Genomic DNA, 17,881 nt, shown 5'->3' with positions numbered 1-17,881 from the left:
AGCGGCTCTCCAAAGGCTTCCTGCGCATTTAGAATGAAATTCACGCTCCTCCCTGAGGCCTGGATGCTGGAGCCGAGCCTGCTCCTCCCGGCCTCCTGCCTCCCCAGGGCCTCGGAGCTCAGGGTGCTCCACCTACGGCCACACCACGCCCCTTCCTGCCCCCTGCCCTGTGCACTTGCTGTTTCCTGGCCTAGAACATTCTCCCCCCAGGCCTCCAAGACATCAGCTTCCTCTGGTCATTCAGATGCCACATCCCGGAGACACCTCACCACTCCGTGAAGACAGCCCCATTCCCTGCTGTCACCTTCTACTGGGCTGTTCTCTTCCACTTGCTTCCTACACTTATTCAAAGTGACTAATTTATCTGCTAGTTTGTTTATTATCTGTCTTTCCCACTAGAACCAAACTCCTCAAGAGCAGGACTGTGTTGTTCTTCTTGTTTACAGCAGAGCCCCCAGCACCCAGCTCACAGCAGGCGCCCAGTGAGAATCTCCCAGAGGGACGGATGGAGGGACGAGGAGTTCCCTCCTTGGATCCCCCCAGGTGCAGTCTGGGCGTTGCTGTGGGAAGCACACCACACTGGACTCGGCTTACACAACCATGGGCTCCTCGGATGTTTGCTGGCACCCAATACATGCAGGGCCCTGGACTACAAAAGCCAAGAGAATGGATTCCGTTTGTAAACGCAGGCCCCATGGAGTAATGTGCCCAGGGCCCATGGGCACTGGCGGGCAAAGCATGCGTCCCGCCCCCACCTGCAGCCCCATGGCACATCCTCCAGGTCCCGGGACCCCTGAGGCCTGGCTCTTACCTCCAGCGGGACCACCTGCATGAGGATGGCAAAGTTGGTGAGGTGAGTGCAGCGGCAGACGGAGTAGGTGAGGTTTCCTCCCGTGAGTGCACAGCCTTGGTTCGACCAGATCCCTTCTCCGGAGCTGAGGACACAGGAGAAAGGATCAGAGGAGGTAGCACCGCACTCGTGGCAGGCCAGGGACTGAAAGCAGCACCCCCTACACCACACGGCCCTGTGAACTCACAGCGGTGCCCACGCCTGCCACTCCAGGAATGCACACCCAGATCATGGGGTGGGAGTTGGGAGGAGAGATTCTGGCCATCAGGCCAGCGAGAGCTGGAGAGCGTCTGCTGCTGGTCAGGCCACAGGAAGCAAGGCCCTCCCTCTGGGATAGGGAACGGAGAGCTGCTTCAGCACAATCACCCTGAAAAGCACCTGGACAAGGCCCAGTACAAAATGAAACGCACACAGCCCAGAGCCCTGCACCTACAGCACGGGCAGCGGCACACGCCAGGGACCACATTCAAGACTGGTCACTGAATCATGAGTGACGGTAACTTAAACGCCCATTGGGGAAAACGGGTGAGTGCAGTGTGGGAGAGAGAAATATGATAAAATACTTCGCATCAGTTAAAAAGAACATCCTTGACCAATGTGTATCAATAAGGATAAAACACCAGAACACAATGTACAGTGACTAACCACGAGGCAAGGCCCGTGGGGTCAGCAGCACCACACACTTCCCATGGACACAGCTATGACCGACACAGACTGCGGAGAAAACGCTCGCACAGAAACCGCCCACGGTGTCACCATCAGAGACAGGGTGGCGAGATCAGGATGAGACGGAAAGGTCTAAGGAGACCCTTGCTTTTTTTATAATGTTTTACTTTTTACGTGAATAATGTGTGGACATATTACTTGCATGACTTTGTAAAGTGTAAACCTAGACAAAAACAATGGGAAGCAAACGTGCTCTCGGTTAACTGTGGTTAATCCTGTTGCTGTGAATATTGGTGACTATCATTTTCTTCTCTGTATTTCTCTATATTTTCTTTTTTGTTGGTTTGTTTGCCTTGAGACAGGGTCTCACTCTGTTTCCCAGGCTGGAGTGCAGCGGTGCGATCATAGCTCACTGCAGTCTTGACCTCCTGCTCTCACGCGATCCTCCCACCTCAGCCTCCCAGGTAGCTGGGACTGCAGGTGCATGCCACCGTGCCAGTTAACATTGTTCTTTGTATTTTTGTAGAGATACAGTCTTGCTATGTTGTTCTGGCTGGTCTCGGACTCCTGGGTTAAAACCACCTTCCTGCCTCAGCCTCCCAAAGTACTAGGATTACAGGCATGAGCCATTGTACCCTGTCTTCTATATTTTCAAATTCCAAAAGAAAAAAAAAAGATTTAAATGGTTCTTCCCTGAAGTTAGAACCTCAAGTTATCAGTAAAGACAAATCCTTGCTTCAACCAAAGGCAATGGCGCTTGGGGGAAGGCATTTATGAAGGTGCATAAATTAAAAGGCTCTAGTTTGTATTTGCTTTGTATTCACTTTCAACTGTGGTGCCAGCATGGATGTGGCAGATGAGAACTGTGGCTGTCCGGTGGCGTGACTGATGAAGACCCCAGCTCACACCTCTCCAGCCAATGTCTCTGGATCGAGCGCACACCAGCAGCCTTGGGCAATGGGCACCCTGCATTAGCCCTGGGTGATGTGGAGCCCAAGGGAGGGGCTGGGATGGTCATTCAGACATGACCCAGGGGTGGCTCTGAGTTTGAGGATGGAGACTCAGACAGCAGCTCAGTGGTGATTTTCATGATTAATTATCTGCTCTCCTAAGGGAGGGAGAAGGCATTTAGCAGAGAGCAGAGGACAAAGTGAGAACCACTCAGACGTACCAACTGAGAGGAGCAAAACCCCATTAATAACTTCAGAATTGATGGGACTTAAAGATGGGGTCATGTCCTCCTCCTCTACCTCCCCACCCCTTTTGATCTAATTTTCCCAGGACCTTGGAGGAAGTCAGCAAACACCAGCTGTTGTGTTATATATTGCACCTTTGTCTGTCAATTGGCTGCATGAGGACCGTACTTCAATTTGAAGGGGGCTTGAACATTAACAGGCACTGGATTAGGTGAACATGGCCATGGGTATGAGTTGCCCCTTCTGCTTACACAAAGGGTAAGCTAAACAACACGAAAGTCATATTGTTCAGATGGAGCTGCAAAGGTGTGACGATGACCTAGTTAGCCAGAGGAGTAGAGCCTTAAGTGGCATCAAGGAAGATCTACTTCCAAGGGAGTCAGCGAAAACAAAGGGGCAGGCTTGCAGCTTATGCATAAATAAATCTGCTATGGAAGCCAGATGAAGCAGTATCAAATAACACTAAAGATATATACGGCCCTGGGACCCAGGAAGTCTGCATCTAAACAGAAAAATGTTCAGTCATGCATAAATAAAATGTAACATACATAAATACGGTAAAAGACATGTATGTCCATACAGGCAAAACACAGAAACAAAAGGTGGAGGAATGACGGAAGAAACACTGAATTAAGCAGCACCATATATTTCCTATGATTATAAATATAAATTATACATAAATTATTGAAAAAACACCCAAAAAACCCTCCCACAGTAGTTACTACTGGGGAAAGGGGTGGAGATCAGGATAAGAGGTAAAGACCAAAGGGAATACTTGCTTTTCTATAATGTTTTACTTTTGAACAAAGTAATATATTGATATATTACTTGTATAATTTCTTAAAGAATCAGTCTAGGAAAAAAAGCGGCCCAGAATTCTAAGCCCAGTGAAAATCTTTCAAGTCGAAAAGAGAATACTTTCTCAGATGGTAACTGAATCTATTGCCAGTGGACAAGAACTAAAAGAAGAGTTAAAGGAATATGATACTACACAAAAATCTACACAAAGAAATAGAATAGCTGGAAGTGGAATAAGTGAAGGTAAATAGGCAATTATTATTGTCTTAATTGCTATAATTGCTCTAGAAGATAACTCAATGTCCAGGGGACAAAAATACTAGCCATGCATTGTGTTTATGGTGTCTGTAAAGGTGAAATGTACTACAACAACAGCACACAGAATGGGCAGGAGGAAGTGTGAACCTATTATTATAATGTCTTAGAATACATTTGGAACGATACCATAGCATTTGAAGGCAGGCATGAGTGAATTAGACATATACACACTGTAAGCTTAGGTAACCACTACCAAAAAAGTTAAAAGGATGTATAAATTAGAAATCATTTATAGTAGAGATAAAATAGCATCATAAAAGATATTCGGCAACCCAAATGAAGTCAGAAAAAGATAACATTTTTAAAAGATAGAAAAGTTAGAAGACATCTAGCAAAATGGCAGATTTTAATCCAACCACACCAATGATTACATGAAATGTAAATTGTCTAAACATGTCAATTAAAAACAGAAATTTGAGGACTGGATTAAAGAAAAGACGAGACCCAGCTATATGGAGTCTAAAAGAAACCCACTTTAAATATAAATATATAAATAAGATAAAAGTTAAATTATGGGAAAAGGTATAGCACTCAAACACTAATCAACAAAGCTAGAGTAGTTTTACTCAAATTAGACTAAGTCAACTTCAGAGTAACACATATTTCCCAGGGTAAAGAGGGACATTACGTAACGATAAAAGGGCTAATTTTCCAAGAAGACATAACAATTCTAAACATACATGTACCTAATAATAGAACTTCAAAATTCATTAAAGAAAAATTCATAAAACTAGAAGGAGACAGATAAATCTACCACTAAAATTGGAGAATTCACACTCTTCTCTCTTTAATTGACAGAACAAGTTGACAGAAATGTAGTAAGAATATAGAAAACATAATCATAACCATCAATCAGCTGGGTGTAATTGACATTTATAGAACACTCTACCAAGAATACACTTTTTTTCAAGCGCACATGGGACGTTCATCAAAGACTGAACATATACGGGGTCTCATAAAAACTTTTAACAAATTTAAAAGAACTAAAATTATAGAAAGAATATTTTCTGATCATAAAAAAACTGTTTACAAATCAACAGCAGAAAGCTCTCTGGAAAATTCCCAACTATTTGGAACTAAACTACACGCTTCAAAATAACACACAGGTTGAAGAGGAAGTCACAAGGAAAATTAGAAAATATTTTAAATTTAACCAAAATAAAAACAACATATCAAAATGTGTGGGATGCAGCTAAATCAATGCTTACAGAAAAAATACAGCATTAAATGTTTATATTAGAAAATAATAAAACTTCATAGCAATAACCTAAACCTACACTTCAAGAACTTTTAAAATGAAGAGCAAATTAAACTCAATGAAAGCTGAAGGAAGTAAATTAAAGACAAAGAGGATAAGTCAATGAAATTGACAACAGCAACACAAGAGAGAAAAATCAATGAAGCCAAAAGTTGTATCTTTGGAAAAAAATCAATAAAATTAATAAACCTATAGTAAGAGTGACTCAGAAAAAAGAAGAAACAGATTATAGACATAAAAATGTGAAATGGGAACATCACCACAGACCCTTCAAGCAAGAAAAAGGCTAATAAGGGAATACCACAAAAACTCTGTGCCTATAAATTAAACAACTTTGATGAAATTGATGAATATTTTAAAAAAAACATAAATAGCTAAAACTTATTTAAAAAGAAGTAGACGACCTACATAGTTCTGCATCCATAAAAGAAACTGAATGTGTAGCTGAAAACCTGCCAACATTGAAAACGAAGGCTCAGATGACTTCATGGTGAACTCTACTAAAATGGAAGAAATGATATCAATTCTATACAAACTATTCCAAAGTGCATTCCAAAATGTAACTTTCATGAAGGTATCATTACCTCGATATAAAAACAAAGACATTACCAAAAAAAAGAAAACTGCAGATCAATATCCGAAAATGCACGTAGACACAAAAATTCTCCACTACTGTAGCCAATTCGATTTAGCAGTATACAAAAAGATAATACACCATGGCCAAGTGTGGTTTACCCCAGGAAAGCAAAGCTGGTAAAACTTGCAGCTTTAATCCTAATGATCCCACTCTGAAAACAACCCAGATGTTCCTCTACTTGGGAGAAGATAAATAAACTGTGGTCCATCCATGTAACGGAATATCCTTCAGCAGTGAAATGTGAAAATGAGGTGTTGATACATGCAACAATACACATGTGGTTGATGCTCAACACATTACGCAACATTAAAGAGACTGGACTCCAAAAGGCTGCCTATGCCGTGATATCATTTATGCACACTCTGGCAGAAGCAAAACCGTATAGGAACAGAAGACAGATCAGTGCTTGCAGGACCTGGATGTGAGAGGAAAGGATGACTGCAAACACACACGGGGGCATCTCCGAGGGTGATGCATTGTTCTCATCCTGATTACAGTGGTTGCACAACTGTGTTCATTTGTCAAAACTCACAGAACTGTACAATCATCTACAAGTGTGAATTTTTCTGAATATTATATAAGTAATAATTGCACAATGGACAGGAAGGATACAGATACTATGTTCATGATGGTGGCTGCCTCTGGGAATTGAGGAAAAAGAACAGAAGGAGGTGGAGGGTTTGTTAACATCATCTGCAACGTTTTAGTTGTTTCATTCTTAAAAATACAAAAATATAAACATGCTAGTAACTATAAATTTGGGGCAATGGGTACCTGCATTTGTTATATTATTCTCCTTACTTTTCTCTGTTCTTAAAATTCCTTCAAAAATAAAAACCAACATGCCAATTTAGTTCTTACCAAACCCCATCCCGTTTTCTAGTCATAATTTTTTTCTCCAAACAGTGCTCCAAAATTGGGATAACTATTTCTAGGAGCACGTGCTTCCAAATTTTCACAATTTGCAAATAAAGGAAAAAGAGCTGCAACCTGCTGAGCCTGACCAGGGCAAAATCACTGAAATTACAGAAAAAAATACAGCATTAAATGTTTATATTAGAAAATAATAAAACTTTATAGCAATAACCGAAACCTACACTTTAAGAACTTTTAAAATGAAGAGCAAATTAAACTCAATGAAAGCTGAAGGAAGTAAATTAAATCCATCCACACTGCAGAGGCATGACGCCAACAGTCATGATGCCGACGGCCATAGCCAGAGCGAGGCATCCCAGGGGACAAAAATGTAAGCAGTGTTTGCTGGAGGTGACAGGATTTGGGCTGTATTTTCCTCACTGTTCACAGAACAGAGACAAAAGGGGATTATGCCAACCCACTGCTGCACCCCCAGCTCAGCGAGCGTCCTGTAATCTCCTGGCCCTCTGGGTGCAGGGAGCAGAGAAGCTTTCTCTGATGGGGCTGTACCAGCATCGGTGGCACAGCCTGTGTGGATCCTGCCCTGAAGCAGCAGGAGGAGGGAGCTGGGGAAGTGAGTCCAGGCACAGGAAGATGCCCAGGTGTCGGGGAGGCTGACAACATGTAGGGTGATGGGCCACTAGGCAGGGTGTGAACTGGATGTCCCAGATGTGTTCCAGCCGCCTGTGCAGTGTTTAAAACATTGGGAAAGTTCATATAATAATCCAGCAACAGGCGGGGCACGCTGGCTCACGCCTGTAATCCCAGGACTTTGGGAGGCCAAGGCGGGCGGATCATGAGGTCAGGAGATCCAGACCATCCTGGCTAACACGGTGCAACCCCATCTCTACTAAAAATACAAAAAAAAAAATTAGCTGGGCGTGGTGGTGGGCGTCTGTAGTCCCAGCTACAGAGGCTGAGGCAGGAGAATGGCATGAACCTGGGAGGCAGAGCTTGCAGTGAGCCGAGATAGCGCCACTGCACTCCAGCCTGGGCAACAGAGCAAGACTCCGTCTCCAAAAAAGAAAAAAAAAAAAAAAAAATTCCAGCCACAGCCAGTCACAGTGGCTCACACCTGTAGTCCCCGCACTTTGAGAGGCTGAGGCCCGAAGGAGTGCTTGAGTCCAGGAGTTTGAGACTACAGTGAGCTAAGATCACACCACTGCACTCCAGCCTGGGTGACAGAGTGAGACCGTGTCTTAAAAAAAAAAAAACGAAAACAAACTCCAGCCATGAAAACTCATGACCTGACAACACAGGATCTGCGACCTGCATCCCACATGGAACAAGCCCCGGGGACCACCGCTGAGCAGCAGCTGAGGATCCGGAAGGCCTGACCCTTCCTCCACTCCCTGGCCCTGCGGGGAGCTGAGTTTTCAACACCGCTCTGACTGTGGAGCCACTCACGGTGGGCTCACGTCTGGAGGAGAATTGTGATCAGAGTGATGGTGGGAGACCCCCCGGACATCGGGCAGGTGAGCTGTGGAGGCGAGCTGGGGCCGGGGGCGGCTAGGAGGGCAGGAAGAGACTGCATGAGACAGGTGTGACGGGTGGACATGGGAGACGCTGGGGAGGACATCCCAGTCGGGGCCCAAGTGGCAGAGACTGAAGCCTCAGAGTCTTAGGCACGCCTGATGGTCAGCATGCTCCAGTGGAGCCGGCAAGGTTTCAAACAGGAAAATGCCAAAGTGGCCAGTCAGAAGCCACTCCCCCAACCCCCTTCCTCAGCCGCTCCAAGACCCCTGAGGGGGACAGCCAGGGCCGTAGGGCCTGCCCCAACGGACGGCATCCTCCAGCTCCCCCAAGCATCTGCTGCACTGGCTTGAAAGTCACCCTGGGCATTCAGAGGCTTTGTCCAGACACATCGTGCAACAGCAGGCCCCTCCTCACATGGTCTGGAGGGGAGGCCTCGACCCAGCACTGCTGCCAGGCCCCACCCATGTCTGCAGCGTTTCCAGCGTTTTCGTGTGACGCAACCACGTCAGCTGCGGAAATGGGTGACCCAGATCCTCCCCTGGGCTGGCATGGGGCGGGCCTGGGCTTGGACACCTCGTGCCCACCTACTCTCCCCTGTGCAGAGGGTACCTGAAGTCCAGGAAGGCGCAGTACACGAAGACTCGGTTGCTGCTGTTGGTGGCCTCACTGTGCTGCTTACGTGTCTGAAATGAAAGAAAACAAACACGATGCATGACGCTGCTGAAGAGGCCCCTGGTTCCCAGCACTGACATGACAGCGAGACTCTCACGGCTGGGCGACCTCGGGCAGGGACAGGCACAGCCACCGATGTCCATCTCCATCCATTGTGGGTGTGGTCCCACGTCACCCGGCCCAGGTCATGCTGCCCTCTGCTCTGCTCTCTCCAACCCACCTGAGTGCCCTGGCAGGTGCCGGGTCCTCCCTCTGGGACACTCCTCCCCCTAGGACATGCCTCCCCATAGGATGCTCCCCGCCAGGCAGCCACAGGCTCCCTCCCCACTCCCCGCCAGGCAGCCACAGGCTCCCTCCCCACTCCCCGCCAGGCAGCCACAGGCTCCCTCCCCACTCCACGCCAGGCCTCTGCATGAAGGAGCTCCTCAGAGAGATCTTCCCTTCCCTACCTGTTCTGAACAGCACCAGCCCCCTGCCTGCTCTAGCTCCATTCCACTCACTGATGTTTTCATTGTCCTGATCACCGTGTGGCATGTTACATATCCTCTGTCCACTGTGTGTGTGTTTGCTACCTTCCCCTCTACAATGTCAGCTACAGAAAGGACAGAGCTTCTGTCTCATTCACGGCTGCAACCCCAGGACCTAGAGGGCATCTGGCATACAGCAGGTGCTTACTAATATTTGTTCAATGAATGAACAAAAGAATCAGTGAACAGGTCCATGAGAGCACCTTGTTCTGGAGACGGGCTTTCTCTCCTGGGCTGCTCCTGGGTGCCAGCTCAGAGGACTCTGCAGCTATGGCTCTACCCTAAATGAAAGGCACAGACTCCTTCAGGAGCCATAGTTGGAGGCACAGGAGACCAGCAACTCCACCAGGACCCAGCGCTGCTCAGAGGCGGCATGGCTCCAGGATAAATGGTGTCTGATGGATTCCCAGTCAGTCAAGTCAAGCATCTCTTATTTGTCCGATGCCTGCTCTGTTTTGTGACCCATTCCTGAGCCATCAATGCTCCAATGAGACCCTTCCCCCATTTCAGGGTGACCAGCTCTCAGGAAGGCACTGACTTGTGCAGGACAGAACAGGAGGGCAGCCCCCCTCAGGAACGCCATCCTGGCCTCTACCAAAAGCCCCTCCTTTCCCAGGAAGCAGCAGCTCTGGTGCCCCTGACAGGCACCTCGGACCCCACTGCAGAATCAAAGCGCTCACAGGGCTCCCATTGCAGCATCTGTCTGACAGCTCCTCTAGCCTCAACCCAATTATCCTAGCGCTGTCTATTACTAATGTTTTGGCAAAATGGAATGTTTACTCTTTTTGCTTTGTCCCCCACCCCCGTCGCCCCATATCTTAGGGTTAATTTTAATCCATCACAGGGTCTCTTAAAACTGCCTGGAAAAGACATCTTCTCCTCTGTCTTCCCAAAGCCACAGCCCGCTGTGAACTCTTGCACAGACAACAGAGGGCCCTGTGTCCTGCAGCCACCTGGACCACAGAGGGGCATCAGCAGGGAAACTGCAGCACCAACCCCACATAATAGAAAAGACGAACAAAAACCCGGTGGCCATAGCCTGGTTCTCAGAGGGGTGTAATGAGGCTTCCTTGGCCCCAGGCTACACCAGAGCCAAAGCCTCCAGCAGATAGCATTATATGTAATTTTTTAACAAGGAGGCGTATTTGTGTGTTACTTGAGCAATTTAAAGGAAATTTAAAAAATAAGTTGGTGACCTGGGGAAGAAAGCAACCAGACCCATACACATCAACTCAAGGCAAGGACTCCTCAGGAGGGAGGCCACGCGCCTCTTCCCATCACCTCCTCACCCAGCACCGGCCCCCCCCTCTGCCCTGGGTGTGGAAGCACAGCCCCCGAGGGAGCATAGGCCGCAGTGGCCTCTGGAAGTCCTGACACTCTGACTTCAAATCTAAATCACTCTTCAAGGGAAATGTAGAAAACAGCCACCACCGCAACAAGCCAAGCATGTGTGTGGTCGGAGGGTGGGAAGGCAGCTAGCTTTCTCTTGGATCTGCAGCCAAGATCACACCCTGAAATGGGGAAACTCCCTCCATCGTCAGAGGCTCCATCACAGCCTCCACTCCTGGGATGGGAAAAGCAAACTGACTCTTCATTCATGTGTGTGGAGTTCCACACTGACCGGGAACAAACGCTCTCAGCAAGTCTCCAGAAAAGGGGGCCTCCAGGGCTCCCAGGGGTGTGACGTGGGGTGGGTGTATTTTTGACACAGGAGTGTGGTGCTGCCAGAATGTGAGTCATCTGCGTACAGGCTGCATCTCATGCAGAAATGTGGGAGGTGCCCACAGCCCACCAGCCTCCCTGAGACCTGGGAGAGGCACAGAAGCCAGTTCAGTTCATCACCAGGTGGCTGGGGATTGGGAATGAGGTGCTCCCTCCCGCTGGAGGCTTCAACGGTGTTGGGGGACAGCCGCATTCACCTGAGCATCCTCCTGAAACTTCAAGCCAGGGGCTGCTGAGCTCTGCTGGACAGAAGTGCAGGCCTCCTCACAGGGCCAGCTCCACTGCAAGTAACCTAATTTCCCACTAGACACACTTCACTGGGGTATGTCTAATGGAGAGTGCTCTGTGAGCCCTCAGGAATATCTCCCACAGGATCTGAGACTCCCTCCAACAACCATCATGATCTTTCCAGTCTGGGAGAAGCAAAAGGGATTAATCAACTGCTTGTTTATTGCCTACTGTTCACAAGCAAGGTACACCAAAGTGTCTCCTTCTAGGAGATGCAAGCAGAGAGAAGAGAAAAATTTGATTCTCATGAGAGCCTGTTAATGCCCATTGTTCAGAAATGTGCTGGCTTTTATGTAAGTATTGCTATGGTTTGACTGTGTCCCCCAAAAGCTCATGTGTTGGAACCTTAATTCCCAATGCAGCAGTGTTGGGAGATGGGGTCTTTAGGTGGCAGCTCGGTCATGCGGGCTGAGCCCTTGGGAATGGATTAATGTCACTGTTATGGGAGCAAGTTAGTTGTTGCAGGAGTGAATTTGTTCTCATGACATTAGATTGATGCAAAAAGCAAGCTCAACTCACTCTTGCAGTCTCTTTCACTCATGCTGGCTTCCCCTTTTCCTTTTCCACCAAGAGATGAAGCAGCACAAGGTGCTCACCAGACACGGCTGCCCGAACGTGGACTTCACAGCCTCCAGAACTGTGAGCCAAAATAAACTTCTTTCCTTTATAAATTACTCAGTCTCAGATATTCTGTTATAACAACAGAAAATGGACTAGGTGCACAGTTTTACCTGTAAATAAGTTGGGGAGCTATTTGTCCATCATTGTCCTAAGCAAAAGAGAGATGGCACTGTGGTCCTTAAATCTGATGGTAAGTAAAGCAATATAAGGAGCCGAAATACTGACCCCAGAGCAGTGGGTCAGATGTAGGTGGAGCTCAGCGGAAAGCACGGGGCAGCCCTCTATGCCACCCTCTCTCCAGCCCATCTCACAACTAATCAGGGTTCAGGGCTTTGAATGCTTGAAATGTCCCACCTTTTGGGAAATCAAGGATAACAGAAGTAATGGGAGAGATATGACAAGGAAAAACCTTGAACCAGCCTCTATCTCTTGGTGCTTTCTGATGTTTCTTGCTTTCAAAGAGTCATAAGACAATCCAGCATGGTTGAGGCATCCACAGCCTGATAGAGGCTAAGACAGGACTTTCAGAGCCTGGTTCCAGCACAGGAAGAAAAAGGTGGGAGGTGGGCAGGACCCTGATCCAGGCATTTCAGGACAGGTTGATGAGCTGGGCCACCCCAGTGCTGGGAGGGAAAGGTTAGGCCAGGTGAGACCCTGGGACAGATGGCCCAGTGGAGCAGGGGCTCATGGTGAGGATTTACTATTCTGCTTTTACCCCACTGGTGCCATCTGCATGTGGATCTGTCTGGTTAAGTCGCTCTCCCCAGTGCTGGCTCCTGGACAGAGGTGAGCAGTACCTTGGGGCACCAAGGACACCCACAGATGCTGCGCTCAGACACTTAGGACATCCCACTCAGCCCAGGCTCCTTCAGAAACCAGAGGCACCCTTCTTCCAACATGTGATCAAGCCATCTGAGGACAACAGCAGAGACCCTGGAACACGGCACCCCGAGTCTTCCGTCTCCAGGCCTCCCAAGAGCCTGCAGAGACCTCTTAGGCGTTAAGGCAGCTTGAAGGGGTCTGTCCTTTCAATGGAACAAGTCCTGACCACAGAATGCAGGCGCCACCCCCCACACACATGGTGCTGACATACGCGTGTCTTATTTTGAGATCGTGGGGCCAGATCTCAATCCTAGAGAGCAGCCTCCCCAACCTCACAACCTACTGCTTCCCTCTTCAAAGGCAACTGAGGTCAGCCAAGAGACACGGGCGGAGGGGCAGCCTTGTACAGACAAGCACAGCCCGTGGCCACCTGGGACGCACCAGGGTCAGAGAGACCCACCGATGCCCCCTACTTCAGAAGATCCCAGGCAGGAAATGTTTGCCAAAGACCAAGAAGCTTCAGTTTCCCGTCTGTTCATCGCCAATGTGGGACGCTGGTCTGGTAACAAACCCGCCCTCCAGTGTGAACTGAACTCTAAACTGTATCCCTCCCTCCGAGGTCCCCAAGTCCCTGTCTCCTCTTGCGAAACCTCAGGAGTCCCGTTTGAGAAGAAAGGGGCTCGCAGACACCTGATTCTCACGCTCGGTTTATGCGCAGGTGCCAGCCTGCAAGCCGGAGAGGCACACAGAGAGGAAACTGCGTTGCTGTTTCAAAACACAAAGAAAAAAAGAAAGAACTCTGAAATTGCGTGGGGATCTGGAGTTAGGGCAGCTTGCCTCGAAACTGAACAGAAAGTGTTTTCGCATCACCCTCTCGCCCCAGGTAGCACCCAGTCATGCGGCGCTCAGTGGAAAGCTCGGCACACGAAGCCAGGCCGGGACCCACAGCCCAGGTTCTGCATTTGGCATTTAGGACCTGCAGTGTCTCCGAGAACCCTGCAGAGACTGAGCCCACAGAGGAGGGTAGAGTGGGGACCGGAAGCCACCAGAAGCCAGACGAGGCGACTGAGTTCAGTGTTGTCAGCCAGAGGCTGGGGAGGGAGCACCCTGATGCCCGCATCCCCGGTGAGCCTTGAACCCGGCATCTGGGCCTCCACCCTCTCCTTCCTCAGGCCTCCTGGACACGCAGGAACCGCCAGTGCATGCACAAGTTGCCCTCTATGACCCAGCAGCACTGGGGTCACCTGCACTGTGGCCAAGGTGCGTGTGGAGAGGTTCTATCCTTGGGAAAGAGGTACTGAGCGTCCCGGGAGCCAGGAGGAAGAAGCTCCAGAGACAAACTGGAGAATTAACCACGGAGACTCTGCCCCCTTAACTCCGCCCCCTCACATGACCCCTTCCCACTCACAGGGCCCCTCTTATCCCAGTGGCCTCGCCCCACTCACTTAGCCCCACCTTCCTTGCACATGGCTCCACCTCCTTTCACTTAGCCCCACCTCCTTTCACTTAGCCCCACCCTCTATCAAGTGGCTCCAGCCTATCTTACATTTCCCTGATGGTAAAGCCCACAGCCCCTTCTCAGGCCCACTCTGACCTCAGGACTTTTCCCCACCATCCTGGAAGGCAGACTCACCCCTGACTCTCCAGTACGTCCCCTTCAGACACTCCATGGCCACATGGGCAGGGCAGGAGAGGCCAGCCAACCTATAAGGACATGGCCTGAAGTCACATGGGCTCCAAAAGCCAATCAGCTAAGGCTGTGGGTGGGGCCAGGAAGGTTCTGCCCAGGATAGTGCTGTGGGTGGAGCCTTCTGGTGATGGACACGCCCTCGTCTCCCTGGCAACCAGCTTTCCTCCCACCTCCGCTCACTGCGCACCTGGCTCTCCTCTCACCTGGATGATGCAGCAGCTTCCACCCCTGTCCCCCGCACCGAGTCCCCGCAGAGGAGCAGGTCAACTTCTAAAGCGTGGCTCAGACCGCCTCTCCCTGCAGAAAGCCCAGGGGCTCCCAGCCTCCGAGTCCAAACCAAACTCCTACCCACCGGCAAAGCCTGCACCCCCTCTTCCTCCAGAGCTGCGGACACACGACCCCCCCCCCCCATTTCAGAAAAGAAAAACGGCGTCGCTGCCCTTCGTCTCTATCTGTATAAGCGGACTCAGCACCAGGGGGTATTCGCGGGGGCTGCGGAGCTGCCTGGAGACCTCTGCCCAGCCACAGAAGGCTCTGGAAGGAGGCGGTCTCTGCTGAGGGCCTGGTTTTGCTGTCACCCCCTAGAATGCTGGAGTCTCGCCTCCTACAGGTCGCGAGCCCATGGTCATCCCACTCGGGTGTGACAGGTCCCCCAACGCTAAGCAGAGACGTGGCCCAAAAGGGTTCCAAGGACGCAGGGGGTGCCCAGGGAGGCTCTTCCCAGAGGGCGCATTTTGTCTCTGGGACAGGATGTTCATGCTCAGAACAGACCTGCACACGAACAGGCCTTTGCTTGTGGCTTCATCTCTGTGGGAATAGAAATGTCCACACTGGATCGTCGGGGATGAGTGACACTGAATTGTCTTAGGCTCATGTTATTGGAAAGCAAGGGATTTTGGCATTTCTATTGCAACAAGGCAACCTTTATTCTTTCATACATGCAATAATAATTAACACGTTTTAAACAATTTTCATTCATTAGGCTACTCAAAACGTTTTTATACAGTTGTCTCATTAGGGCTTATTTTTGGTCTTTTTGTGCCGAATACAAAAATAATATAATAATGTGATATAAGATGTTTTCTAAGACCTTGGATTTTGTCTTGTTTTCATGACTTCACTTTGATACATTGTGCTCCCCTTATCCTTCCAATAAACTACCTTTCTGCTCAGGAGAACCAGAGTCAGCATCTGTTGCTGACATCCAGACATCTCTAGCACCCCCTCACAGGCTGCTAGAAGCCTCCACTGAGATCATGTGTGTGAGCCCCTTAATGGTTCCTAACGATGGCAATAGTTAACCTTTTCCAAGCACCTGCCCTGCGCCTGGTCCTGCTGTTTTACATAAGTGAAGTCATTCAATTGCTCAGCCTTTGCCAGCTGCGCACACTCTTGCCCCACTTTACAAATGAAGGCACGAAGCCACATGGTGGTTGGAGGACTCACGGCAAGTGACGGAGCTGGGAAGCGGCCAATTCAGGACTCAGGTCAAGACCTCCTGGTTCCAGAGCCCCACCCTGACCCACCATGTCACTCAGCACAGGTGAGTTACACCTGATCTTTATCTGTCTCTTCATGCCCTGGGGATGGAATTTTCCCAGAATGGCCGCTGGCTCCCCCAGCCTGGTACATCATGGACTTGTAGTGCATGGCCCTGCCCTCAGATGCCTGTGACGTCAGAGATGGAGGATGGGCCTGCTGGGTCCCCTGGCTCTGTCGGCTCCAGGAGCCTTGGGGTGGGGGGTGCGATCCACAGGAACCCATGTGCCTCCCAGAACGTGGAAGGCCATGGCCCCAGAGCATCCAAATTCCATCTAACGGCATTTTTCAGGAGTAAAAAAAAGAGGCAGAACAGAAAATCTATACAGCTGCTGTGCTCGGAATGAACAAGTTTGCCTGCTGAAAGGCACTCTTCCCTAACCTCAGTGCTGCAGTCAGTTCAGAAAAGCAAAACCTACAGACGTCTATAAAAGTGCTACAGCTTTTCAATTTAGCTCCTGGGCCATGGCTACTTGAAATCCCAGCTCGAATTTAAAGGTTTTCTTTTTTTTCTTCCCTTTCTTCTGCTTGTCATGAAGTTGGCCAAATGGTTTCCATCAAAAGATCCAATCCATTCATTATCCTTTTATTTATTTGGTTATAGCTGGCCTCTATCCAAGAAGCATTTTGGATGACTTACAGAAACAAGAGGAAAGCATTGCTAATGCCAGAGTGTCTTTAAACTTTCAGGAGAAGCAGATATGCTGTGGCTTTTTACATGAGAACAGTCAGGGGTTCAAAGAGGCCTGTATGTGGAATCTTGTCAAAATCAGTGCGGAGTCAAACAGCCTCAGCCACCTGGACCCTCCTCACGTTGGAAAAGTCATCATGGTACCAAGGCCTAGAGTGGCCAAGCTCATCCCACTCCACGCCTTCCCTCCCCGCCCCGTCTGGTGGGTAAGATGAACATTCTGTCATTCCTAGTAGAATATCTGAGATTCTGGTCTGTCTAATGTTGGGCCAGAGGCAGAGAAAAGACCCAAATGCCCGGAGTTGACCGTTCAAGCCCCACGCATGAGACACAAGCAGGCGTCATCAAACCCAGCAACACGGTTTTCCGGAACAGAGCAGGCTGCGGTGTGCAGTCACTCAGCCCACTCGGCCCCAGACCTCTGCCTGTCCGGGGCTCCAAGTTTCCATGGGGTTCTGGAACCAGCCCCAGGTCCCCATGGTGACCAATCTGGTGGCCTCGGCAAAGTGGCTGAGGTCTTTAGGGCTTGGTGGGACTTCTCTGAAATCTCCCTCCAGAAGGATTAGGTGCACAGCGATCAGACATATAGGAGGTGGAGGGCGGCCCCTGCTCGGAAGCCAGGTCTGGAGGAGGCCCAGAGAGGTCTGACAGAGCCAGGCACACCTCCTCCAGGGCCTGGGCTGACCTTGATGATGCCTGACCAGTATTCCTTCTCCGGTTCTTTCTCACTAATAGAAGTAGCTTTGCTCAGGGTGGCAACGTGCCCAGCTAGAAAACTGCAAAATCTGCATCTCTGTCCTCCATTCCAGCTCCAGCTCCACCACCACCAATGCAACTTCCCCACCTGGGCGCCCACAGGCCTCCCAAATGGAGCATGTCCAAACCTCCCTCCTGACCTCACTCCCAGCCCTGGACTGTCCCAGAGTCATGCCCTTGTCAGTCAGCGGCCACTATGTCCTTCAACTTTTTGAGCCCCCAAATCCTTGACCCTGTCAGCAAGCCCTGATAGCAGACCTGAAGCTAACATCCTCCACTCCTATCCTGGGCAGGGCTCCCGGCGACGGCCTGTCCACCTGCTCACCCTGCCCTGTACAGGGTTTGTGAAAGCCCAAGTCCATCGCTTCGTCCCTCTGCTCAGACCCTCCGGGGGCATCCACCTTACTCAGGGGAAAGCCAAGGCCCTTAAAGTTGCGCC

At 49.6% G+C, this 17,881-nt stretch overlaps 1 protein-coding gene across 2 annotated transcripts in view; it reads right to left on the bottom strand.

Moving 5' to 3' along the window:
* Positions 1 to 17,881, bottom strand: part of ADGRD1 (adhesion G protein-coupled receptor D1) — a 186,734-nt gene that overhangs the window by 56,476 nt on the left and 112,377 nt on the right. For both annotated transcript variants that reach the window (XM_025403585.1, XM_025403586.1), the window contains 2 exons: positions 8,724 to 8,797; positions 812 to 935 (listed from right to left, as the gene is read on the bottom strand). In XM_025403585.1, coding sequence (XP_025259370.1) covers positions 812 to 935; positions 8,724 to 8,797 — 198 coding nt within the window. The remainder of the gene's footprint in view (positions 1 to 811; positions 936 to 8,723; positions 8,798 to 17,881) is intronic.

The sequence above is a fragment of the Theropithecus gelada genome, chromosome 11 (genome assembly GCF_003255815.1).
Source record: "Theropithecus gelada isolate Dixy chromosome 11, Tgel_1.0, whole genome shotgun sequence".
NCBI lineage: Eukaryota > Metazoa > Chordata > Mammalia > Primates > Cercopithecidae > Theropithecus > Theropithecus gelada.
This window is presented reverse-complemented; position numbering and strand designations above follow the sequence as displayed.